At 44.5% G+C, this 27,643-nt stretch overlaps 1 protein-coding gene across 1 annotated transcript in view; it reads right to left on the bottom strand.

Annotated features, from left to right (window-relative positions):
* Nucleotides 1–27,643, bottom strand: part of pcdh15b (protocadherin-related 15b) — a 153,460-nt gene that overhangs the window by 24,371 nt on the left and 101,446 nt on the right. The window contains exons 20-24 of the mRNA XM_029248851.1: nt 24,521–24,826; nt 20,963–21,187; nt 16,701–16,817; nt 12,011–12,151; nt 11,345–11,457 (exon numbers count right to left, since the gene is read on the bottom strand). Coding sequence (XP_029104684.1) covers nt 11,345–11,457; nt 12,011–12,151; nt 16,701–16,817; nt 20,963–21,187; nt 24,521–24,826 — 902 coding nt within the window. The remainder of the gene's footprint in view (nt 1–11,344; nt 11,458–12,010; nt 12,152–16,700; nt 16,818–20,962; nt 21,188–24,520; nt 24,827–27,643) is intronic.

The raw sequence follows: 27,643 nt of genomic DNA, 5'->3' as shown, positions 1-27,643 counted from the left end.
CATGACCGCTCTTGCTTCTCGAGGAAATCATTCGGCAACAATCGGCACAGAGCAAACCGTTCGGGACGAAAACGGGAGCTTCGCATTCGCGAGCGGGGCAGCGCGCGTTTACGAGGTTAATTTGTTAGCAATCGAACGAAACCTACCGACTCGAAGCTCGGGAATAAAAGCGAAACGAACGAGAGCGGGCCGCCCGACCCGAAAGCGCGAGGAGAAGAACCGCAAAAGCAAAAGGAGGCACGAGCAAATCCAAGCAACACGAAAAACGACACAAAAATGGCTTCCAGGCCCGTGCCGGGGGGAGGGGTAGAGTGACAGCTCTGAGCAGAGGTGGATGAGCGAAGGCGACGGGCAGGTGTAGTCCTACCGAGTGACTCGAGAGCAGAGGCCCCGGCTTGTTTTACATGCACGCAGCGATCCTCCGGCTGCACCCCGGCCTGAGCCTTTATAGGCGAATTTACTGCTCACCTTGGAAACTTAACGTGGAGATAATTCAGCGGGTTTTTCCGGCGCGATGCATTCCGAGGGCTGCGGCAAGCGCCCGCACCGCATGCAAACGCGCAAGTTCGGGCCAAACACATTAACACCTTCCGTCCAAAACACAACGGGTCCTGGTGGTAAAGCTATTTAAAAAAAAATAATAAATAAATTAAAAAAAAAAAAAAAAAAAAAAAAAACCGAATACAAGCTTTTAGAAATGCTACAACCTTGCCGGACTATCTGGTATTGACCTTTTCAAACTCTTTGGGATTAGTACTGTTGGCAGCAGGTTGGCATAATGGGCTGTCTTTTCCAAATAAGAGGTAAAGGTCAAACTTCCTTCTCCTGAACTTGGGGAAGTTCTACGGCTTTTTTTCCAAACAATTTCCATTCAGACGGAATACATTAATATAAACTATATAATGCATTATGCATGGTGCTCACTTTCAAGAGAAACATGACGCTGACAGTGAACTAAAATGTTTACAAGTGATAATTAAACTCTCCTGAGCATCGAGTGGTTCATAAAGCAGTTTCAAAGTGGACCACATCTATCTACAAGGGTTGTTATGCTCATCGGGAGAATGTGAAAAAGCAGAGAGAAATCCAAAATGTTGAGAATCTTTCATTTTAAATACCTGCATTTAATGAGAAAGATTCTTGTCCAGAAAAAAAAAAAAAAAAAATAAAGTAGAATTACAGACGTCATGTTGTCGGGAGAGTAAAAACAGAGTACTTTTAAACATACTGCATGATGCAAAAACTTTCAGTTTTGGGAAAAATCTTCCATCAGCTCAGCAGACATATACTAAACAATAATTTTAAAAAAAATTTTATATATATATATATATATATATATATATATATATATATATATACACACACACACACACACACACACACACAATATATATGTATATATATATGTCTCTGAATGTTTCATTTAAAATGTGAGCACTGTTGACCAAAGCCATGGACCCACACACCATGGTGAACTGTAACAACTACAGATATGCAATGGATTGGTTCATTCCACTGCTATATTTACTTCTATAATTAGTTATTCTTCTCACTGTACATTTTGTAAGAAACTGAGCTGTAAGAACAAAAAAGCTTATAACAAATTTTACTAGTAAAATAATCTGGCAATAAAGATGAACGTTCACAGCCTTATAGCATCAGTGTTTTCAAAGAGACGAACAGCTTCCTTCATTAGTTTCTTGCATTTCCTTGGTGTTAGACCCCTCTTACGTATTTGTCTTTTAGGATATTCTTTACATCTTGTTGCCTTTATCTTCTCCATTTCCCTCTCAGGCATCAGCCAAGTGTAGCCAGTAGTGATGCAAGAATGAATCCAATAATGGGCAGGACTTACATCAGCTGTCACTCACTCTGGGATTTCAGGGGCAAAACGACGTGCTTCTGACTCTTAACATCTAAGTTGTAAAAGAGACGGACATCATGTGCTACGTTCGACAACTTGTAGCAAACGACTATTATGATCTTGCTGTGCTGAAGTTCGGGGGGGGGAACAAAAAAAAAAAAAAAAATTACATGAAACTCCTCAAAATGATGGGAAGAAAACCTCTGAATACCCTGCTTAAAATGTTCATAGGCCTGGAGATCCTCGAGATCCGAGAATAACGTTGCAGATGTAGAGGAAATGGATGGTGGTCCTGGATGAAATTAATTAATTGAACAGATACATCAGAAAAAGATTTATGACAATCTGTCGCTGTCTATGTTCCCGGTGTTTACTGGGTAGAATCTGGCAAAGGATTAAACAATGTTATTAAGGTTTCTAAGAGAGTACGTTGCTAGTTCAAATATGTCATCTTTGTATCGGTGGAATGTTTGGGCATGCTGCCAGGAAACTGTTAAAACATAAAAAACGTTGGCATATGATGTGCGATATTCATACTCATGCTGACACCCCTGCACTAGACGTGTGAATCAATAGCAAACAGATCAGTGTATAGTACAAGCTGATCGGGTCTCAGTAGGCAATCATTTGAGGATTGTTTTATGAATGAGATACAAAAGGAAATTAAATTATTAATATTATTATTATAAAATGCTAAATTAGTGTGTAGTGTCCTCAGAAACATACTTTGTTATCCATGACGCATTCCACTGAAGCAGCAGCACAGCAGGTAGTGCTGGTGATTCACAGCTTTTGGGCCATTGGTTTCGACGTGGGTTCGAACGTGGCTCGGTCAGTGTGGGGTTTGCATCTTCTCCCTGTGTTCATGTGGCTTTCCTCCAGGTGCTCTGGTTTCCCATAGTCCAAAGACATAGTTCATGTGGACTAATGACTCTAAATTGCCCTGCGGTGGACCCATGATGTACCCGGCCTCTTGTCCAGCTTGTACCTTGCCTCACGCCCTATGGTTCAATAGTTCTGTGATAGGTTCTGGACTATGAAAGTACAGTTATACGCTTAACGACTGACCACATATACGACGGTGGTCCCATAACATTATAATGGAGCCGAAAAATTCGTATTGACTAGAAATGTCGCAGCGCAACGTGTTACTCATGTGCTCGTGGTGGTGCTGCTGTCAACAAACCTACTGCGCTGCCAGTCGTATAAAAGTATAGCACATACAGTTATGTACAGTACATAATACTTGATAATGATAAACACTTATGTTACTGGTTTACGTATTTACTATACTGGACTTTTTATTGCTATTTTACAGTGTACTTTCGACTTATAGTTTATTGTAAAACATTATGCTGTGTTATGCCGGCAGCAGAGTCATAAATATTGTGTGTACTGCGTCTCTTGACTGCATCGAGGCTATACCATCTAGGTTTGTATAAGTACATTCTGATCGAGGCCATACCATCTAGGTTTGTATAAGTACACACTATGATCGAGGCTATACCATCTAGGTTTGTATAAGTACACTCTCTGATCGAGGCCATACCATCTAGGTTTGTATAAGTACACTCTCTGATCGAGGCCATACCATCTAGGTTTGTATAAGTACACTCTCTGATCGAGGCCATACCATCTAGGTTTGTATAAGTACACACTATGATCGAGGCTATACCATCTATGTTTGTATAAGTACATTCTCTGATCGAGACTATACCATCTAGATGAGAATAAGTACACTCTATGATCGAGGCTATACAATCCAGGTTTGCATAAACACACTCTATGGTGTTCGCACAATGACGAAATCGCATAACGACACATTTCTCAGAACATCTCCCCGTCGTTAAGAGACGCATGTCTGTACAGATGAACTATGCATTACGTTAATTACAAAAGAATATAGAGTATGCAAATGAGTAAATGAAAAGCTACTTATAAACTATTCCAATGTTCTTAAATTCCTTTCAAAAACCCAAAACACTACCTGCCTTGGTAAATTGATTATATAAGCGCGTTCAATTTCCATGCCCCTGCATATCGTTTGAAAGATTTCCGGTGTAGATTCGAGAAAATTCTCACGGGCACGAACCGAATATGTATGCAATAAATTATTTATTCCTACCTGAATAATTAATGGAGGAGCCAAATTCAAGTTGGTAACAAATATGGCAGATAGTCATGTCTGTTTGATTAATGTATTATTTTTTTTATTGCAAACAATTCATATGATTTACCAGCAAAACAGAGAAAGAACCGTTGACACTTTTCCCATTTCAGTTTTTCACTGGTTACAAAAAAAAGCTTAACACTAAAGTGCAGCATCACGGTGGTCCAGAGCCTGTCATAGAAGCACAAAACTAACTATACGGTGTGAGGCAGGTTTCAGGCTGGACAAGTGGCTGGTGTATCGCAGGGCAACCACACAAACAAAGTTAATAATTGTCACAAACAGTCAAGGTACTACAGCTCTTTGATACCATATATCATTCAAACAGGATGTGCTCAATAATATGCTGAGAAAATGAGAGGAATCCTTCCAAACTCAGAACAAGAATTGCATCATTTTTGTATTTTTTATTAAGAATATGAATTTATAATGGTGATGAAAACTAAATATTTGGGTCAACTAATAAACCCTTTTGTCCTTCCTATTCCAGTAGACTAAAGCAATTTTATTTAGCTACAGTGATCCATGTAAAAGCAATACTGATTTTTCTGATGCTATTTTGGAGTAAATAAGAGGGCAGTATTGTATAATAACCAGGTCCATTGGACAGACGGAAGACGGGATCCTACCATCCACTGACACCATCACTGTGATTACGGACTTCCCACTTTCACTAAAACTCTTTGAGAGCCTAAAATATTTCCTTGGAGCAAGGCAGTAAAAGTGAGGCATTTGTGTGTATAAATGAGGTGCACTGCAAATAGCGTTGGATGTTTGTTAAATAAATAATGTAATCGCTGACTTACAAGACACTTTGATCGCATTATAAATACTGTCAGAACCCATCATCCTCTGAGCCACCTGACCTCGAAACAAGTACCGTATCCTTTGATCTGTGAAACGCAACATGGGGAATCAAATATTCACGTAGCAAGAAAGCCCAAAAAAAAAAAAAAATTTCCACGTTTCCAGTAAAACAATGTGAGTTTCAGTTAATTCCAGCACGGGAGCAACACGACACGACGACATCATTCACCCTCTTGTAACCCACTCTCGCTTTACAAACATCGGGCGACGGTTCCGAGCACCAGACCTGCAGATGCCGCCATCCCGAAACCAGAACTATCGATCGAGCAGCGGGCACCGAAGAGCCACAGAAACACACACACACACACACACACAGACAAAATCCATACCAAAAAAGAGGGGGGAAAAAAACCCTGCAACGGCCACTGCAAAAACAGCGTTTGCCGCTGGCCTGCAGTCCCTAACCCAGTTAAGTAAAATGTCTTAAACAAACGTCCCCCCTCCGCTGTTCATTTCACTTTATTAACAAGATGTTTGGCGGAATTCTCGTTCGACTGCGAGCCTCCTGCCGAAACGCTCGGGCTGCACGGCGCGGCGAAATGTTATGCTAATGCCGTATTTGCTCGCCTGACCCCATACTGGTAGCACCGTTCTCCAGCTTCCAGCGTCTGCATACCAATGAGACAGGTGCTCTCCTCTGGAGAGAGGGTGCTGCGGTCCCCTAATTACACACTCCAAAATCTGGGTGGAAAAGAGCCATGGCTAAACGGCAGGATTGTACCACTCGGGCAATTAAGCCCGACCGCCTCGGCGTGCAAAACAATGACAGGAGGAGACACTCGGACAATCCCATGTTCACTGGGGACGATGCCGCCACCTTGCAGAAACAATCAAGAGTGCTAAACTGTACAAACGCCGAAGACCAAGCCATTCACAAGCAACTGGAGGCAATTCGGAGCATCCCTCGCGAGTCCACCAAACTTGTGTCTGCGCAGACGGCGGCCGCAACAAACTAATTTTTCCACATGACAACACGGCGATGATGATGTTTCCATCTCAATTAACATTTACACTGATTTATTTAGCAGACGCTTTCCTCCAAAGCGACTTCCAGTGAACTCTATGTAGTGCTATCAGCCCACACACCTTATTCACCGCGGTGACTTACACTGCTAGATGTGCAACGCCTTCCCGCTACTGCCATTAAACCTCTGGGGCTTCTACAAAATGCTGCTGCACAAGTTGTTTGATTTGCCGAAGCGTTCCCATGTATCTCCTCTACTCATCTCTCACCACTGGCTCCCTATAGCTGCCCGAATCAAATTCAAAACCCTGGTTATTGCCTACAAATGCATCAATAGAACTGCTCCCAGCTATCTAGAAGACTTGATCAACTGCTACACCCCAGCCAGACCCCTTCGCTCGTCTACTTCTGCTCGCTTGGTGGTCCCGCGCACGAAAGGTAAAGCACGGAGGTTCTCGGTTCTGGCTCCGTCGTGGCGGAATGACCTTCCCCCCTCACTCAGAACTGCTGAAACTCTTGTCCACATTCAAGAAGGGTCTGAAAACTCACCTTTTCCAGATCCTCTTCGCTCAAGATCTCTCCAGTTCATGTACGGTGTAATTGTTCACAGATCGTAACTTCATGGCATCCCCAGATACAACCTTTATTCAGCCACTATACCAGCATTGTACTTGCTTATTTGTGTATCTTAGAATATTGGAGAAAAAAAAACATGGTAGGAGGGTATCAGCATCTGTCTATCCTGCGTTTTATGCACCTACTCGAAAGAGGAACCTCGGTGCAGCAAGTGGTAGGTAACTAACTAGGTTTACTTGAGACTTTCATGTCTGCAACTATGTCTCCTTCTCTTAACGTAACGCAGAAATTGCACTTTTTGCTGAGATGTACGTCGCTTTGGACAAAAGCGTCTGCTAAATGAATAAATGTAGATACACTATTTACACTGGGTCACTCATCCATTCATCAGTGGAACACACACACTGTCACTCACACTAAGGGTGAACCTGAACAGCATGTCTTTGGAGCGTGGGAGGAAACCAGAGCACCCAAAAGAAATCCACACAGACACGGGGAGAACATGCCAACTCCACGCAACTGAACCCGCATCCTCTGGCACCACCCAGGCAGTGTGAGACAGCAGTGCTACTCGCTGCACCAGCTCCTATTTACCCATTTATACAGCTGGGTAATTTTACTGGCACAATGTAGGGTAAGTGCCTTGCTCAAGGGTACTACAGCCAAAGGTGGGGACCGAACCTGCAACTTGTGGGTCCAAAGGCAGTAACTCTAACCACTGCGCTACCTCATTTTGATGACCCTTAAGAAGACATTACGTTGCCCTCTTCGCTGAGGTACGAGGGTTGTTCCTAATTATCGCAAAGGTAAGAATCATGGTACAGGGGTACGGTACGTTGCCGTGCCTGAGGTTGCACTCCCTTCATGCGTTAATTTACATCACTGGCTTTACTTTGATCTGTTTGGCAGACACTTTTCTCCAACGAGGCGCACGACTCCAAGCAAATACGTGTTTCATAGCAGACAGAGAGCCTTCGATAGAGACGCCCGACAACCGAAGCGCAGTCATTTACTCCAGAGCCGCCGCTTCCGCTGACACACATTACGCAAGTAGCTGCCTACAGAATTGAGTCTGACAGGAAACACAAATTTAATCATGAACATGAGATGTTAATTTACATAGTTGTTAGGAGATCAGCAGACAAGTGCGTGTGAACGAACCGAATCTTGAGGCTCTTCCTGGATGCCGGAAGGGATTCAGCCCTTCCGAGGGTCAGAGGGAGCTCATTCCTCCACATCAGAAGCTAAAACCAATAACCTTTGGGCTTTAGATTTTGAACCTCGTGTGAGTGGGACCTCTCAGCAGTCAGGGGTGGTGGGAGAGTTCAGTGTAGGGCGTGATCGGCTCCCGCAGGTATCTGTGGGTCACCGTCCTTAAAGTGTGTCTTAGCCTGTGAGGTTGAATGATGAGCTTGATCCGGGCAAATACAGGAAGCGAACGAACGGGAGATACATTTACATGCATTTATTTAGCAGACGCTTTTCTCCCGAACGTCGTACATCTCATAGAAAATACTGTGTGTTCATTACGCTGGCAGGAAGAGACACTTAGATACAGATGCTTGATTCTTAAGCGCAGTTAGTTTCTTTCCACCGTATGAACCGACGTTCATCACACGAGTAGCTGCATAAAACTTTATCAGAATATCCACGATTTCTGATCACCTTCCTCAATTTTTTTTTTTTTTTAAAAACATTTAGGTTACGTTAGAGGAGCAGCTGCAAAGGTTTATCCGGGGATGATCTTAAAGTTACAGTGCACGAACATTTACACCTTACATGAACTTAAGAGATTATGGGCGGAGTGATAGGGGGGCGCGGTGGCGCAGTGGGTTGGACCGGGTCCTGCTCTCCGGTGGGTCTGGGGTTCGAGTCCCGCTTGGGGTGCCTTGCGACGGACTGGCGTCCCGTCCTGGGTGTGTCCCCTCCCCCTCCGGCCTTACGCCCTGCGTTGCCGGGTTGGGCTCTGGCTCCCAGCGACCCCGTATGGGGCAAGTGATACCGTACATCTGGCTCAATGACAAAGTGAGAGGAACTCTTACACCTCGCAAGAGGAAGGGGTCACGTTAAAAGGCAGCGAACGACACTTCCCACTCTTCAGCTCATCGCCTGGTCTGAAATCACCTCTTTCCCTACAGGTGAGAGCACTGAAGTAGCCGAACACACAATTTCACGTCGGCTGCGGCCTGTTAAAGAGGCGAGACCCACATTTTGGTGCCGCTCGGAAGAAATCGGAGACGTTTCGGGGAGCGCGCGCCACGTCTCGGACGTCAAAGACCCCACGTTACGGTCCGGGTCGCGCAGCCAAAGCGATGCTTCCCGACATCTCGTCCGCACAGATTAACGTTTCTTATGTTTATTCATGCACCTGGAAGGATGTAAACAGCAGCGGAAAAGCACAAATAAACACTCACCCCGGTAAGGGAAAATGAGTCAGCGATTGGCGCGATCGTAAAATGACAAACCGAGAAGCAGCGAGGTGCCCGGCCTGTGATTTAGGGAACCTAGCCATACCTTCATTAAGTGTTTTTACGAGATAAGCGGCACAGGAAATGCACCGACTGCAGGTTTGCGGGACTTCTATCGCGGTAAGCCACGGAGGGGAGCTCAAAGTGCTCGTAGCAAACCTTCACCTCCGCTACGGCTTACATACAGAACACATCCCTTCAGCTGCCAAATACCGCTTCCCCTTTGTTCGCCTTTCCGTAATCCCCCCCCATAAGCTCTAATTAGATTTACTTCATCATAAATTTAAAAGATTCTGCTTTGATTTATAGATACATAACATTAAAGCTTTTATCAATTTTTAGACCGGCAGCAGCTGGGGAAGTGGGTGGGATTTCCGACTCCCCGTAGCGAACGTATCGCAGAAGCAATACATCCGTTCAACGCGCTCCTTTCTCCAACTTGGACTGTTGGGTTTGCGTATTAAGCCGCTTACAAGTAGATATCCATTTAAACAGATGCGTAATTTGTACCGTGGCAAGTAAAAAGCTCGATCAAGCGTACCGCGGTAGGACCAGGGACTCGAACCGCGTTTCTGTGACCGCAAAGCGGTAACTGTAACCACTACACTACCTGCATGGACAATATGAAAGGTATCCTTAGAACAACAATGAATGCCAGGAAAGAAAAAACTGGACAAAACGTTACATTCGAAACCGGTCAGCAAATGTATTTTTCGGCAGCAGGAACGAGTCCATTATTACGACGCTGGAAGGAGTTTTAGGGAGGCGAAGACGGATGCGTTTCTGCACGGTCAAAGTCAGAACACGGACTCCAGCCCCTTCTGAGAACGCTAACCCCCCCCCCCCCAAGTGTGACACGCATACACCTTGGCTGCACAGACGATGAGGCGCCGAAGAGAAAGGCCGTCCCGAAGACAGCGATAACAGACACTGCCTTAAATTGACATCCACGGCTAATGAACCCCGGGAAGCGACTGCAGATTCCTCACCGAGCTGGCGTGAATGATTTGTACTTGAGGGGGCGTGTGGGGGGGCTGTCCTAAACCCTTCAATCCTGCTGGGAGGGGGTTGAGAAACACACCGGAAGGGTCTTGCTGGCTCGCGCTCCACCACAAAGCGAGAGCAAAAAAGAAAAAAAAAAAAAAACCATCCGCACCTCCGTCGGCGATCATTAGCAGCGGAAACGCTCCTCGGCAGGCATTGTTATTCCCGTTACGCGGACGCCACCTCGCTAGTGGCTGTCAACTCTGACCTTCCGCCAGCGAGCGGAACGTGTCATTAATTCGGACTCTCATCCAAGATCATTCACGTGCCCTGTTCTCTGTACTGCGCTGATCAATCAGCGGCCAAATCGTGCTTGTTATGCAATTTGCCCAAACACATTCCCAGTACATGACTGGTAAATGTCTATTCCGAGAGAAAATAAGGCATATTATACACACACGCACACCCATACATAAAGCTGAATGACAAATGACAATAGTAGGGCAGAGTGAGGACCTCTGCTGTAAAGCAGGTCACGGAATACCCAAAAATTAATGCTGCGGTTGCTGCAAAGAGTCATTTGGCTACTCAGCAGGTACAGTTTCAAACACATCACGAAGCAGCAAGAGAGTAAAATTTCTAACTGTGCAAATCCAACGATACTGTCCGTTAAGTAAAGCAAGAGTTAAAAACTGTGTTTATTCCACACAGGCTAACACTTTCCATTACATCTTTTACGTTGCAGCCAGTCTAATAATTACTAATGATTGAAATTTAACACATTTAAATAGGGCGTCTGACTGTCGCCGCATCAACCGTCCTCCGCTGATAGGGAGATGCTGCCGATAAGGTCTGTGGCGACCAGAAGTAATTTTGTCGAAAGCCGGTAATCATTTCCGCTTGTTTAGCTGCAAGCCGATTATGAGTATTGGACATTAATTCAGTCCGCACTTTTTAATCAGTCCATTTTGACGTCTTCCAATATCAGCCTGTTGGCGCTCACGAAAATCCTATTGACCCAGAAACACTTCGACGCAACTCTTTGATTATAGACACCAACACCGGCAACGTAACAGAACGCTGCCGATACAAAACCGTTCACCGCTAACTAGTCCATAGGCCATAAGGGCACTTTTGATTACTCCCGTGTCAAACAAATCATGCTTCTAATTCTGCTAAAGAAGCAAATTAATGCATTTTAAAGAGGCAAACTTTGCCCTTTGAGAAAGTAATGCTGCACTGCTGGTTTGCTCCACACCGCTTACAGCTATTGTACATAATAAAAGGGAATTTAAAACAAAAAATAATAATAAACCATTCATTATGTATTTCCCTGCAATAATCGTGCTTCATTTTGACCCGTAACAGCACAGCAGAGCACTATCAAGCAACCCCAACAGAATGTACGTTGACATCCATATAAAGCATATCGTAAGAATGTATATTTTTACCTGTACTCCTCTTGGGTGAAAACTGGAATTACCGAAGGCTGAAGAACAGTTATTTCAACAAGGGTCCTATTGAGTTTGACAGGTTCTCCATCGTCATATGCAATAACAACCAGCTGTAAATGGGAAAAAAAATGTTTAAAGTAAAATTATACATAAGAAGTACAAACAGCAGCAGGGCAAATAAGAACTATCTGTGATGTTATACATCTTTGAAATGCTTAAATTCCTGGAAATCTCTGTTCATTTCTAAATATGACCATAGCTATATATATATATATTCCCTCGAATGTCGCAGCTCCATTTTAGCCAGCGATCATGGAACCCTTCATCAGCTTCAAAAATAAAATTCACAGTCTTGATGTTTATTAAGAAGCACTAAATTCTCTAAAATCAGCTTTTCATTTTCTGAAGTAACCTACCAGTAATATAGTACATATTACAGTACAACAGAAATTTAGCTAGCAGATTTGCAAGAAGATCACAATGACTTTTTTTTTTTTACACACTATTCCTATCAGCATGTTCTTTCCGAGAAACGACTGATGGAACACATTAGCTTAACGATTATCCAAACACTTTGTTAAAGAACAATAAAAGTAGGATTTGACACTATATATATTATATAGCTGTACATGTCACAGTACATACAGTATATGGTACACTCACCGTAAATATTGTACTGGGCTGTTCATTGAGATTGACCCTGGTGATCACATTGCCCGAGTCTTCATCAACATCGAAAATGCTGCCGCTGTAGGGGAACTGGTCGAAATCCACTTTGTATCTCACTCGACTTGCGGGAGTGCCCTGAGAAACACAGCAGGGGCCAGGATATCCCGAGAAGTTGTCAATATGCACATGCAGCTCAACTTTATACATCTGGATAATATTACCACGCAATGAACCATAAAGGTATGGGCAAACTGAAAATGCACTTTGAATTAAAAGAAAACTAAAAACTGAAAGCCCTTCCATGATTTCAAAAAAAAAAAAAAAGAGAAACCAATGACTTTCCAATCAAATTTTCTTTACAAAAGCAATTTGCATGACATCGTACCAAAGTATCAATCCAATCAATTGTTCCACAACTACCTGAATACTTTTAAAGTATTTATTTTTTTCATTCATCGAGGACCTATTTGCCCAAAGTTACTCCATCACTCAACACTTCCACGAGATGTGTGTGTGTGTGTGTGTGTGTTCTAGCATTTGAGCGTGTGGGTAGGTGCATCAATGACCATTGAGCTAAGATTACGGCCTATGTGGTGCCGTTCAACTTAAAGTGGAAGTTGATTGCATGTGAGGCAGTGGAAACCATGCACTTGACTATTTTCGACATCGACATCATTTAGCAGGCAAGCGCTGGCATACTGTTGAGCAGAGAAGCTTTACTGCATTATAGAGACGCCTATAAATCTGCTCCTGAAGGTGTGGAGTCGGGGGCCACCGGCACACAGAGGACCCTGGAGACATTAACTAAAGAAGCGAAAATCTATCTCTCGACAACAAACACCACGGTTCAACGATTCCTCCTGCAGAGGGTTTGCTGTGAAATCCCTCCAATAAACGACTCGCTGTTTCATCATACTTTTTAAAGTAGTGCTAAAATGGATGTCCTCTTTACGCAATAAGAAGGAAAAATATCTGCATTTTTACAGATCACTGTCTGTACTGAATAAAGTGTATGGTCAGGGTGTGAGAAGCTAGAATCAGCTCACAGATTTTTTTTTTTTATTTTAAGTAATACAGGAGAATGTATATACATTATATAATATATATTTCCAGGTGCTCTGGTTTCCTCCCACATTCCAAAGACACGTTTCAGGTGAACCGATAACTCTTAAGTTGCCCTTTGTGCGCGTGTGTGTGTGCGCGCGACTGCCCTGTGATGGACTGGCATCTTGCACAGGGTGTACCCGATGTTTGTGGGATAGGATGAGAACCATTGTGACCCTGCACTGGACAGGCGCTTGTTGACGACGGAAGGATGGCGATTATTAGGCGAACAGGTCCGAAACGCAAGGAACGCCATTGAGACTGCTTTTCTAGGCGGCGATGGGAGATGACTGCCTCGACAGTGCAACAGGGATCGCGTTGCCACACTCGTGCAGAGTTGGGCTATTCCACTATTGGCCCAGCGGTGAGCCTCAAAGTCAGCTGCCCGTACTGTGCGACGTGCAGAAGGGAGTTTAAGCGGTCTAATGATCAACTGATTAGCTTTTTTCCAGCATGCATGGCCGGAGGGAAAGCCTGCGTACACCACCGGCCTACAGAGAGAGGGGTTAAAGAGCTGCCCTCTAAAAATCCCTCATAATATGCAGCAAGACCCCTGCTGAACTCCTCTCCAAGAACATGCTGGAGCACAACTTAGAAGGGCAGGGAGAGTGGGCTCGTGGCGAGACCATCACACGGGACCCTCTGCAGCAATGTATAGTGCGCAAGGGGAAAAGGGCAAAGGTCAGAGGGTACTTCCGGGGCGCCGATTCCCACCGACGTAAATGCCGAACCTGTGGAGGTAGTTCACGAGACCATCTCTTCCAGACATTCCTCTTAGCAGAGGGCCAGAGTGCCCCCCTCCCAGGTGTATTGTTTCATAGCTCCACTTTACAACACCAATGAGTTATTATTGTACTACCGCTTTACAAAATTCCACTAATTGCATATCACATCTGAAACATTATTAGGGAAGATGGAAAATTATGGCAGTAATTGCGCTCTTGATACTGAAAGCCCAGCAGAGTGCAATTACATTTACTTTGTTAACACACGCCCGTCCACACTGTCAAGCAAAATTGACAAAAACACTTTAAGTCGAACAATAACAGATGACAGAAACACCAAATTATTAGGAGTGCATATTCATAATGCTAGGCTGCTTTTTTTGGGAGCTGTAATAAGGTGATATTCAAGTGCTTAAAAACTCTGAAACGTTCACAAAAGAGTCGACGGCATTGTGAAAGCCGCGCAGAACTGAAACATTAAATTACAAAAATCTCACGCAATTCATTTTCGTGAAAAAGAGCGTAAAACAAAAATCTTACATGGAAAAGAGAGAGAGAGAGAGAGAGAGAGAGAGCGCTAAAAAAAAATCTGTATCCTCGCCTCAATGGCAATTCAAGCCTAGTCTTGTCTCGTGGGAATAATACATTGCTCAACTGTCCTTGCACTACGCACAGTTGGGCAGGTCAGGTCTCAATAGCTGCAATTTACTGTCATTTTTACTTCGTTACCGTTGTGCCCATTAATGAGACGCTCTGGCCCTACATTCGAGGATCTCCTCGTCTCTCTAGTGCCGTTTCGAGAGGAAGCACAGCGCTCCGCAAAGAAGGACCGCAAAGCAGTTTCGGTGCGTAATAAAGCGCACTTGGCCGGGGGTTGAAGAGCAACAGCTACACGTTTGTTTACTTTTTCGGGCGCGCTCTTGTTAACCTCGGCGTGTCGCGAGTCGCGCTCGACGCAGATCGCTGCTGACTGACAGTCCGCGTCCCTGGGAGTCCTGCAGGCGTCCGGGGTTGGCGCTCTAAAAGTAACCGATGAGCTTTACAGCGATGGGGGGGTGGCGCGTAGGGGCCCACGAGAGCACGCTTGCGTGAGACTCCGCCCCCCAGCCCAACACAGAGGGGGAGGGGCCTGCATCACCCGTGCGCCGAATTTATAATAAGCGAGGCGACTGGCGCGAGAGCGAGGGGGTCGAGCCGCGAGACCGGAGTCGGGAAGGGCGCCGGGCGTCAGCTGGAGAGTCGTTCACGCTCGGGAGACGAGCGGGGAGATGTTCTACCTCGGCTGTCTTCGGATTCCTTCACGTACCCCCCCGTGCAGGGAGATTTCAGCATCGCAGCTGGCCTGCACAACCTCCGGGGTCAAATTGAACCTTGAGGACCATCTCGGACGTTTCCTCCCTGCCTTGATCTCCTACAGCTCCTATTACCCTGCGCGGCGCTTTAACGAAATGAGAGCGGCTCAGCTCGGGAGCACGTCCGCTAATGCAATCTCTCCACGTGGTAAAACGCGCCGCTACGAACACGTACCTCCGCCACGGCAACACCTAGAAGCGTTCAGTGGGGCTGCAGCGCGAATGGGGTAACAACGCCGTTGAGAATTAGCTGGTTTAGGGCAGGGGAGGGGCAAAAGAACAAAAAAAAACCCCCTATTCTAATCATTACGTAAATGCTGTTTTAAGAAGGTGGTTCGCCCAACCGTGCTTTTGACAGCGGTCAAACAGTAGGGTCCTCTTTGTATGCAAGACCTCGCTACAGAAACACCACCGAGTTCTCCCGTCCACCCTTGCTGACCGCCGAAGGACACGGTACACGCACGGCCGCGCGAGCGCGCCCGCGTGTACCTGGGAGACCGCTTTTGAGCCGCGCAATTGCTCACGCGCACCCGTCAGGACACGCAGACAAATCAAATTACCGCAGGGAGGAATCCAATTATTCTGCTAATGAACTTCTGCATTCAGTCAAACATTAGTAAGTGCACTTTTCAAGTAACTCAACCATTAGAGAAAAATAAGCTACCTTTGCTCTCTGCCGGCTCCGACCGCACATTTAAATCTCGAAAAGGACCGAAACATCGGTGTATTAGCATCTGACTGGTACCGCGCAGGACTCAACCGTTTAACAAGACGGTAAACGTGGCTGCTCTCGTACCCGCCGCCATGTTTTACCTCCTGAATGCCTCTTCTAACGGAATTGAAGCGAGCACTGCAAAACAGTTAACATATATAGTGTGTGTGTGTATTGGAGAAATGCATCTGATACAAGAAATGCAGCTAAATTATCCATCCAACATCAATGACTAAGCATCACTGGGGTCATGGTGGTCTGGAGTCTATCCCAGAAGTATAAGGTGTGAGGGAGAGTACACAACTGGCAGGACAACAGTGTATTGCAGAGCAATCATGCACACACACACACACACACACACACACACACACACACACACACATACACTCACACAAAGAAACAATAAGGGCAATTTAGCCACCATTTCACCTGAAACCTTTTGGCTTTGGGAGGAAACCAGAGCACCTGGAGGAAACCTGAACAAGCACTGGCAGGACATGCAAAGTCCGCACAAACTGAGCCACATTTTGGGAGCCAGTGAGGCACCAGTGCTACCTACTGTGCCACCATGCCACCTTTCTGCTCAACTATTAAAATTTTATTTTAAATTGGAATTTTTCTGCTGAAAAAAAGTGCATTTAGAGTGATTTCCGTTTAGAACCAAAGGGCGAGGAAACAATTTTGGCTTCTACCGTCTGAGAGTTGCTCTGACTTCTGTCAGTCTGAGCAGCAGGATTCATCTGAGATTCGTGCCGAGTGCTGACGGGAACAAGGCCGCCGTTTCTACTCACCGGAGGGTCCCGGTCTTCGGCGAGGACGGTCGCGACGATCGTTCCCTTGACGGCGTTCGGCGCCACCATTCCTTGGTACAGAGCTCGGCCGAACACGGGGGAATAGTCGTTCATGTCCTGCGAAACACAGTTCTGACCTCAGCACAGAAGCCCAACGGGATTAGGGACAAAATGCACACACCCTGCTTACGAACGGTCTCCCTTTCTCTCGTTTCCTCTCACAGGAGCCACTTGCAACGATTCCCCTCCGGTAGCGGAGGCGCAATTAGCGACGAGTCGAAGCACTAAACAGAAGTGGCATATGTTCAATAGCACATCATGCAAACCATTAAGAATGCAGCGCGCTGATATGTTTGGGGACAAAGTGTGTTGCCTCAAGGATGCGGCACACGACATGCAGGGACGTCTTTTTCCACAAAGTGTCTCACCGGACCTTCGTGAGACACACCCTCTTGGTGACCCGGCCTGGTCCTTACCTGCCCACGTCTGACACGTCCAGCACTTATCAGATCAGAATGTGTCACCTCCTCAAGTCCTTCCTTACTCTACTGCAATCGCACGGAGCGTTTCATTTGATACTATTTAATTTCCGCGAAGCAGCACAGACGGATGGCCGTCACAGGTGTCGTGGGATTTCGCAACAACGGAGCACCTTTATTTTTACATATTCGACAAAAACATGCAACATGCATTGCACATGTGTGGAATAACCAGAACAATGAACATACATTCACATTATCATCCATAATTCTATGTCATCAAATGGAATACAAGGCGGCATAAAAAAAGTATTCAGACCCTTGACACATACAGCTACCAGTATTTTGTTTCGTTATTTTAAGAAATAAATAGTATAAAAACTCTGAAGTAAAGCTCATGTTGACTGAATTCATTTTTAGTAATATTAATCTGAATGAAAATATCACGAGGAAAGAAATATTAAAGCACCCTTTTGTTAGCCAGCAAAATTTTGTCAAGGGTCTGAATACTTTTCCAACTCACTGTGCGCTGATTATTTTTACACAGTACTTGACAATAAAATGTATTTATTGCTATGCATTTTATTTCTCTAAACCCCAGAAGTTCCCTCCACAAATAATGTGGTTCAATCAAGCGACTAACTTAATTCCACTAGAAAGGGTAACATCGAACCGCCACAGTTTTTGTCAGCAGACTGTACTATAAAATCCATATATATATATATACACACATATATATATACACACTATAAACAGAACTGATAGGGGCAAGTTTTTTCTTTTTTTTTTTTTTTTTTTAAAAGATGAGTAAGTATAGGTTTATGGAGCAGGCAGAAGATCAGGAGAAAAGCAGGACTGAAAGTGTTCTGGATCTTCATGATTGAGAGGGATTCAGCAGTTCTGAGTGAGAGAGGGAGCTCATTCTACCGTGAAAGACAATCCAGGATTCCCATTACGTTTCTGTAAACACTGAAGAGGACCGATCGCGTACACTGTGTGGCACATGAAAACAGGCATGTTTCACCACAGAACGGCCGAACCGTCGCACTTCCTCCATGGTGCGGCGTACTCCTTATCGGAAAACGGGTAAAAAGTCTAACTACATCGGGGGGGACGAGGACAGGGACTTGTCCTGCTGTACTGAGCAGGATGGGTTCATGGAAACAGCTGATTCACTGGAGCAAAGAATGAGCTTTCACGGCACTTGTGTTGCGCTGTACCGCAAGGCTACAAATCAGGAACCTGTACTCCGGCCATTCGTTTCAGAGGGCAGACATGGCGTTCGCATTCACTCGGTAGCGTGCGCACATCGCCGAGTCCAAGGAGAGGGCATCGGTGCCGAGATACCCAAATTAAAGACCCACCTTAAGCCAAGCCTCTTTGAACATGTCCTTGGTGGCTTTTGCCTATTTCAGCTAAGGTTTTGAAGACCCTCCCCCATTTTTAAGTTAATAGTTTAACTTAAAAAACTGCGCATGGGTGTTTGCCCCATTTCTTAGACTTTCAACCAAAGTGCTTTTGCATTTAACACATTTACAGTGTTAATCTACCGCAGTGAGTTATGCACTGGCTGAAGGGCTCTACAGCATAACTCCTGGGATTTGAACCAACTACCCTCAGTTTACATAACTGCCCATCTCCCCTTTATTATAGACTATGCGTGTGAGCAATTGGGTTTTAAAAAAAAAAAGAAAATGTTTGAAGAACGAAAATGCAGCAAAAGGAACACAGAGGCATTAGTATGAGAAGTATAGCTTTCACATTAATACAACCAGGCCCAGGAGGGTAATTCCGACATCACTCAGAAACTCCAATATCCCCACACAAGAGCCAAGCTCATTTTCACTCTAGATGTGGCGACACATTTCTCCAGCCTCTAATTATTAATTATCCATGTCACAGACACACTTGGCCTGTCGGCATGGACATTAGCTGTTGATTGTCCATCTGTTTCCCTTTCCCTGTACACTTGATCCGAATTTACCTCTCGCTTCAACTTGGAATTTGTGGCCACACTTCACCCTGCTTTTTACACAGTGTAAAAAAAAAAAAGTTAGTGTGTGATATAGGACACGTGGGCATATGGAACAGTACATTATAGAAACAATAAATTGCCATTAAAAATGATTTCTGTCGAAATGTCTGTCTTTACATGACAGCCAACCTTTTGTGTTAACATACAATTTTTTTCCACTTATTGCGTTTATCTCACACTTTTCTCCAAAGCGACTTACAAGGTTGAGCTATTTACAATGTTTTACCCATTTATACAGCTGCATAATTTTTACTGGAGCAACTGAGGGTAAAGTACCTTGTTTAAGGGTACTACAGATGAAGGTCAGATTCGAACCTGCAACCTTTGGGTCTAAAGGCTGCAGCTCCAACCACTGCACTACCAACTATCCCACAGAGCTGCTGCCTTTGCACCCAGAGGTTGAACGTTCAAATTTTGCATGTCCAAACAAGTTCGTTCCGTTATTTGTCCAAATACAAATACATACAATTTGTTCATATTATATTCAGTAACTCTTGTGTCACTACACCAGATGTGTGGTCATCTTTAAACCTCATCCCCCTGAAATTGAACTGAACATGAGAAACTGAACCACTTGTAGCTGATTTTTTTTTTAATTCCAATTCAATTAAATCTGTCAAATATTTAAGCCACTGATTCCTCTGAATGGAATTTCTGATGAGATCATTCTAGAGAAAGAAAAACCCGTGATGAGTAAGAAGTATTCAATTAACAAGTCAGAATACAATAGTTCACATGAGCAGCACAGTGGATATAGAGTACTGCCATTCTGCCTAGAGGAAAAGTACAATCTTAATAATAAAATTAAATACCTGCGATACTGAAAAATTGCTCCCCTGTCAGCGTGACTAGAAATAATTGTGTTTAAAAAGAATGGGAACGTTTCAGGTTAAAAGCTACAATATGAACTTTTATCATCTTGATTTTTTGCTACAATTAACATTAATTTCAATATTTGCACTGCATTTAAAATTACTTTAGAGGGACATTCTAGTAAAGAATCATCAGAAACTAAGTGATCAAATAAATGAATAAATAAATAGCCTAACAAAGTAAAAAAGTCTAACAAATACTGCAAAAAAACAGCAAATCAAGCATCAATCTCAAAATTAGGTGAAATATGAACATTAATGACCTTAATTAAAAAAAAAAAAAAAAAAAACTAATTCCAATTCATTTAAGATATTTTATTGCCATGAAATGCTGCTTATTTACTTTCAGTAGCAAAGCTTTCACAGAACACTGGCAGCACCATGTTAAATCCACATCGGCCGGGCTCCGTATTAATGATTAAAATGCAGTTTCAGAAACAAAAACATTTTGCGCGGCTCGTGCTGCCGCCTTCCCTACAAACACGGGACTACGTGCAAACGCAGGCTAATTGTCATTCATCTCGCGTAACTTGGTTAATCTCCTCAAGCAGTACAGATCAAACATTCATAATCCTTTACAAAACACAACTCTCACGATCCGAGCGTTCATTCATATATGAAACAGCAGTGCTTTACTGTAAGTACCCATCAGTCAACTCTGCTTTTCAAGCAAGTGTACAATATGGAATGGCAGACGTGTAATTTGCCTTAAGCAACCTTAGCAGGCAAAGGTTTTGTTGTTAACGCGGCATAAAGACGAAGAAAGCCGCGGAGCCACGAGGAGAAGACTTCCAGGAGCACGCGTATCGGCGTGAAGCCGCATTTTTTGCGCGGAGGGCAGCGGTCCGAGGAGCCCCGCCGCAGCATCCTTCTTACCGTGATTTTGACCGTGACGGCGGCCAGGCCCGGAGGCATGTTGCCGTCGGTGTCCGCGGCCTCCACCACGAAGGTGTATGAGGCTTCCGGGGCGGCGAGATCCTCGAAGTCCAGCGTCTGCAGCACCGACAGCAGCCCCGTCACCGGGTCGACGGAGAACAGCTGCCTCGCCTCCTCGGTGCGGATGCGGTACGTGATGTTGGAGTGGAGGTCGGCATCCTTTGCCTGGGAGAACGGAGGGAAAAACAGGAAAAGCGGTTCGGTGTGAAACTGCTCTTTGCTAACAGCACGAGACACTAAACCGTACCGCATCTGCGTTTAGCGCAATCCGGGGTCTGTGGGGTGGCTGCGGGGGGTATGTGAAACACCGGCTTGCATTGAAAATAACAGAATAAATCGAAGTTAAACGTGTAGTACCCTTGATCAAGGCATTTACCTTGTTTTGCTCCAGTATATAGTATCTAGCTATATAAACGGACAAATAATTGCAGGTAGCAATATATTAAGCTTCACTGTTAAAAAAAAAAAAAAAAAAAGTCAGCTGAACAAATGTGTTTTTTGCTCTAGTTCAAATTTATGGACATTTTCCTTGGAGGATCCTTAGGATTCTGCAAATTTTCAAAGCGGTTTACTGCATAGGGAAGATTAAGAATCTCCGATTTAGCACAAAGGACTTATTAGTCGGAGTAAGATCAGTGCATTCATATTACACCTTGTGTGTTTCAATGTACACACTCTAAAAAGCACAGCTTCATTCCTCAAACCTGCAGCGCAGTACAAGATGCAGCCCTCAGAAATGAGCACAGTCCTTCAAAAACAGTGTAGATGCCAGAGTGAGTGAAGCTAGGGAACGGCTGCTCACATTGACATACCAACCGTCGACCCATAGTCGCCTTCCTGGGCAATAGCAGCCCTTAACCTGCCCAAGAGCTCAGCCTACGAGGGGGGCCTTTACCGTGCCGTGACTAGGGGTGCGATGATAGGTTTATCGACAGAAGGAGATTAGAGAGGAGAGACCAGGTGCCAGGAGCTGGTCTCCACCAGACCACTGGATTATGCTTTAATTCAGCTTCAGCTCCCCACAAACCACATCCCTAGATGTTCATCTGAACGATTAGCTTCACTGAAATACACTTTCACCCCAACTTAGGAACGTAACTGGGATTGGAAGTCTGCTCTTAACTCGAAATTGTTCACAAGTCAAAAAAGCTTAATACTATATCTCAATCCGTGATTAATTAATGGGTTAGGTAGTGTAAAAACACTGTATTAAATAAGTTGAAAGTTCGCTGTAAGACTAACTGATTATATTCTCATCAACAGCTCATAGAGGACAGAGTATCAGTGTTCTTCTTTACCGGAAACACGAGGTGTGACACAAACAACATGGCAGTTTATCGTACTGTATTTCCTTTTATTAACATGACAACATTAAAGTCTACTTTAAAAGCTCATCTCCACTGCCTCCTACTCAAAGTGCTGTGTAGAGAGAGATGTTCCTCCACCAGGTGCGACATGAACATAAACCAGTGGAATAAAAGGAGAGTGAGTTGCCGTGTAATAGAGGATTGCTTGGGAAGAACGTATTTAAAAAGTGTTTCATGTAAAATACCAACCTTGTGTCTCAAGATGAACTTGCAACTCACCATAAGGAAGCAGCCAAGCATGTTCGTCAGCATTTGCTTAATTTCAGTTTGCAGTCAAATGAGCACAATAATAGAAACACACTTCTGTTTATTCGCTGACTGGTTTCTGTAAAACTCTCTGATACAGGGATAATAAATGAAAAATATGCTGACTGCGCATGCTGCGAGATGCTGACTGCTTCCCTTTCCTGCACAGCTTGAGTTTCAATTCAATATTATGTGAGCGTTTTGCTGCCCCTGATGGCAGAAAGTAGAAATCCAGGCCATTTCCCCCCCCAAAAAAAGAAAAGGCAAATTAAAATAATAAAACAAACCTCGAAATGTTTCAGGCTTTCAAAATGAGTAAGCTGGTTGTACATAATACAGGTGGTCCTCGGTTTACGATGGTTCGACTTACAATTTTTTCGACTTTACGATGGCGAGCTGGCGATAGACATTCAGTAGAAATCCTACTTCGAATTTTGAATTTAGATTTTTTTTCCCCCGGCAAGCAATATGCGGTGCGACACTCTCTCGCAATGCTGAGCAGCGACAGCTTCTCCCAGTCTGTCACACGGTTGTGTTTTTGGGATCCATAATGTCACAGAAACACCAATCTGTGTCTCCTGCTACTGGTGGGAAGAAGAGGAGGAGGAGGAGGAGAGCAATTATTCTTGAAGAGAAACTCAAGATAATTGTCCAGCATGACAGCTGCAAGCCCGTAATGGCCATCGCACGTATGCTAGGCTATGATGTTCGGCAGGTTAGCTGTATTAAATGCATTTTCGACTTACGATGGGTATCGCGGAACGTAACCCCATCGTAAATCAGGGACCGTCTGTACAGGTACAAGAGCTCGCTCTCACACACACACACACACACACACACACACACACACTTTCGGAACCGCTTGTCCCATACAGGGTCGCGGGGAACCGGAGCCTACCCGGCAACACAGGGCGTAAGGCCGGAGGCGGAGGGGACACACCCAGGACGGGACGCCAGTCCGTCGCAAGGCAGCCCAAGTGGGACTCGAACCCCAGACCCACTGGAGAGCAGGACCTGGTCCAACCCACTGCGCCACCGCGCTCCCTATATTAAAAATAATAATCTCATAAACTTACAGTGATCATGTGAATGAACTGGCTAGAGGAAGATGAAGGCCATATGTCCCATTCAGATGAATGGACAATTAGAAAATGAAAGTGTGGTGCACCTCAGAGTTCCTCTCGCACAGCTGCTTGGTACAATTTTCAAATCTGATCTCAGTTCATTGGGAGGTACAAGAGCTCATTTCTGGAAAGAGCTTTTTGAGCGAAAAGAAAACACAGAATGTCAAGTATCGAGTACAAACTGCTCGATAAGATAAAAACTGCATGTGAACATAATTAATAATGCCATTATCTGTCAGCCTGGTGGTGCCAACCTTGAAAGGTGTATGTTGTACCTATTAAAACTGAGTGACCTGTTGGGTTTACATTAGGAAGACAAAGGACTCAGACCGACACTCGTGTGCTGTGATGCTGGGGATTGCAAGTGAACTGGTGGATTGATTTTAAATCAAATCAGTCCATGTAGCTGGAGACAAAATCGATAAAATTTTGCTTACCAAAGGTCTCGCTGTGGTTTTTATGTACACTAGGCTAAGACGGCAGCTAATGGAATGCCCCTAGGTTTCCATTTACAGCCGCGCTAACTGAATGCGTATAGTGACCTCAGCTCGCATCTCTCAACTCAGTGTACGTTTGATATCTTCTGACCACATGCATCCTCGTCAATTATTCGCGGTGTGCCGAATGCATCCTGGTTCCTTTTGCTTTGATTGAGAGATGTACTTATGAGCTGCAGCCCTTTTGAAGTTGAGATCCTCGTTGCTGCCGACCCACGGAGGGTCTCGAGCGAAGGCGGACGCGCTACACGCAGCTCCACTCACGCTCAACCGTAGCACTGCCGTCCCCGGTGGGCTGTTCTCCGGGAGGCTGACGGTGTACGAAGCCTGTGAGAACACGGGGCTGTTGTCGTCCACATCTATCACCTCCACAAACAGCCTGGTGGTGGTCCGCCGGGGGTCTGGAGCACCGTCCCAGGCCTCCACCACCAACATGTACCGGCTTCGGGTCTCACGGTCCAGCGGCACCATCGTGAAAATGCTTCCATCGGAGTTAATCCTGAAGAACCCGGCGTGGTTCAGTAGCTTGTAGCGCACCTGCCCATTAATTCCTGCATCTGGATCCGTGGCCTGCAAGCACAAGAAACAAATTATCCATATGGAGAGCAAAACAAACAGACAAACAAAGACAGAGGCGTAGAGGCAGACAGACACCTGTTCAAACAGCAGGCACTCTTCGATAAGATCAACAAGACCCTGATTTACTTTCTTCAGTCAAGTACCTAACAATATAGCGTATAGCTAAACAGTCTGCTCGACATTTTAAAAGCTTGAATGTTTAATTCGCTAAACATATTATTCTGCTTTAATAAGGACTGAAAGATTTGGAAATATTGCGCTTACAGTCTCGAAAAGAAACAAAAATTCTGATAAATTTCAGCAAAATAACAGATTAAGAAAAAATGATTATTTTTAAAAATATGTAAATGATAAAGTGACAAATATTAAATTATTTGTTTTAGATTTCATTTCAAAGTTGTTTTTTTTTTCTTCTTTAAAGAAATTTCTTAAAAAAATCAAGCTTTTTCACTCCAATAAGCAATGGGCAATTGAAGTTGAGTAGTGAAACATCAGAAAACAACTACAACATGCGGAAAAAAAATAAATAAATAAATCATTTATACCAAAAGCAATTCCATATCAAAGGTCCACAAATGTGGATGTCGCGTTCTTTACTCGTAGCTTCAGAAATGCAGTCACGGGTTCCTCCCTCCTTCAGCTACCAGAGGCAAAAGTGGGTGTAATAAAACATTTGTTCTGACACTTTGGTAGAAAGCCCAGAATCCCTCCAGCCAGGAGCGGGGGTGGGGTGTGTAGAGGGGTCGATGTAGTGTATACAGTAGGGGCTTCTGATCAAGGTGGGCTTCCCTGGAAGAAGACTCTCTGATGATTAACACAAAGCTGGATAAGCTCAGGCAGCCTTAAGGATTAGGTGCATTCATCCTTACGCAGCAGAGCGCAATAGAAAGGCTGACTCGGCTAAAAACAAAGAACGAAAACATCTTCCTGGCCTTTCATTCATTGCAACTCGTTCCGGAAAAAGGAAAAGAAAAAACTTTAATAATGGACTTGAGACTATTACAAAAGTTAGAACTGTAAAAAGCCATTTAAAGCTCCTGAAAACATGAAGAATAAACTCATAGCAGACAGCGAACACAGGTTAAATTAAACTAATGTGTATGGATGCCTGACTCGATAGGGAGGTCACACATGACTGCCTGTACCCTATGATCACCTTATCAATTAAGCTGGGTGGCATGGTGGCACAGCCTGTGTGGTGCGAGAGGACATGAGTTCGTTCTCTGCTCAGTCTGTGTGGGTTTCCTCCGGGTACTCTGGTTTCCTCCCACACTTCAAAGACATGCTGTTCAGGTTCACCCATAGTGTGTGAGTGACAGAGAGAGACAGAGTGTGTGTGTGTTCCACTGATGTATGGATGAGTGACCTAGTGTAAGTAGTGTATCTGGCAGTGTAAGTCACCACGGTGAATAAGGTGTGTGGGCTCATAACACTACATGGAGTTCAGTGGAAGTTATTTTGGAGAAAAGTGTCTGCTAAATAAATAAATTTAAATGAAATCCCACTAATAGTTAAAAGAAAGATTAACACCACTTCATGTCTGCTGTGCCATACATACGCGTCAGGCCGCAGTGAGCACAATTACCACGCAATGAAGTAGCAAGCAAAGACAGCAAGGGAAACGCATTTCTGTGCTTGTTTTGCACTTTGCCTCATAAATACAGTAATGGGCACTTTGGCACGACGAAAGAAAACAAGAAACCTCGTGGCATGCGATGTGCCACCCCCAGATTGGTCTGATTATGCTACAAGGAGATAATGAAAGCAAACAAGACAGTCTCCGCCACCTTCTCCAATTACCGGGGTATTCGTAACCAGCCTCATCAGTCTGCCAACACGGACGCGAACGCATCCGTGTTCCAGTGACTGCACGCAAAAAGAGCAATCACACGTTTCCAACATGAAGAAAGCTAGAACACTAAACAGACTTGTGCAACAGACCTCATGGTAACAAATATTTAATTACTATTACACAGCTAGTGTAACAGATGGGTGACCTGTTGATTATGTATTCGCGTTCCAGCAGGTCGCATAATGGTTCGAGTTGCAGGGTGGCAATCGAAACACCGGCGTTTGAATCCCTGCCGCTTCTTCGATACCTTTGAGGACGGTACTTACCCTGAACTGTTGCAGTAAAAACCACCCAGCTGTATCGATGGCTAAATGAATGAAAGCAGCTTAACAGTGTAAGTTGCTTTGGATAGAAGTGTCAGCTAAATGAACAAATTATCCAACTGCGTAAACTGGAAAATTATTGTAAGTCGCCTTTGACAAAGGCATTAGCTCAAAAAAGATGGTTAATAACGTGGTGGACAGGTATAAGCATTTGCCTTAGTGGTCAACGGATACCGAAAGAGCACTACTTTCTGTAACTGACACAAGTCAGCCAACAGCAAAATTATCCAGGTGCACAAAAAAAAAAAAAAATCTGTAGTACAGCGCCGCAGATGTAAATTATTTCCAGTCGGATTACAGCCTGGTGTGCTGATACAGCGCAGGGAGTGATATACTACCCTATTTAATGCTGGCAGCGTTGTGATATTCCTCATAATATACAACAGGCACCACCGTCATTTCGAAGTGGACCGGAACCCGCTCCAGGAGAGCCAAGATTTAGGGGATGTTAGCTCTGGAGCGTGTCCAGTATTCATGACTTCGGAACGAGCGGCAGGGCCGAATGAGGATAGGAGATGGGGAAAGAAAAAAAAAAAAAAAAAAAAAGGCAGCTGGCCTTGGTGTTCTTCCCATCCCGAACCCCCCCATCCCCACCCCGCTCGGCCGCAGAGACAAGCATCAATCACAGCCACT

Source organism: Scleropages formosus, chromosome 24 (assembly GCF_900964775.1).
Source record: "Scleropages formosus chromosome 24, fSclFor1.1, whole genome shotgun sequence".
Classification (NCBI taxonomy): Eukaryota; Metazoa; Chordata; class Actinopteri; order Osteoglossiformes; family Osteoglossidae; genus Scleropages; species Scleropages formosus.
The sequence above is the reverse complement of the archived record's forward strand: the minus strand, read 5'-3'. Positions and strand labels throughout refer to the sequence as shown.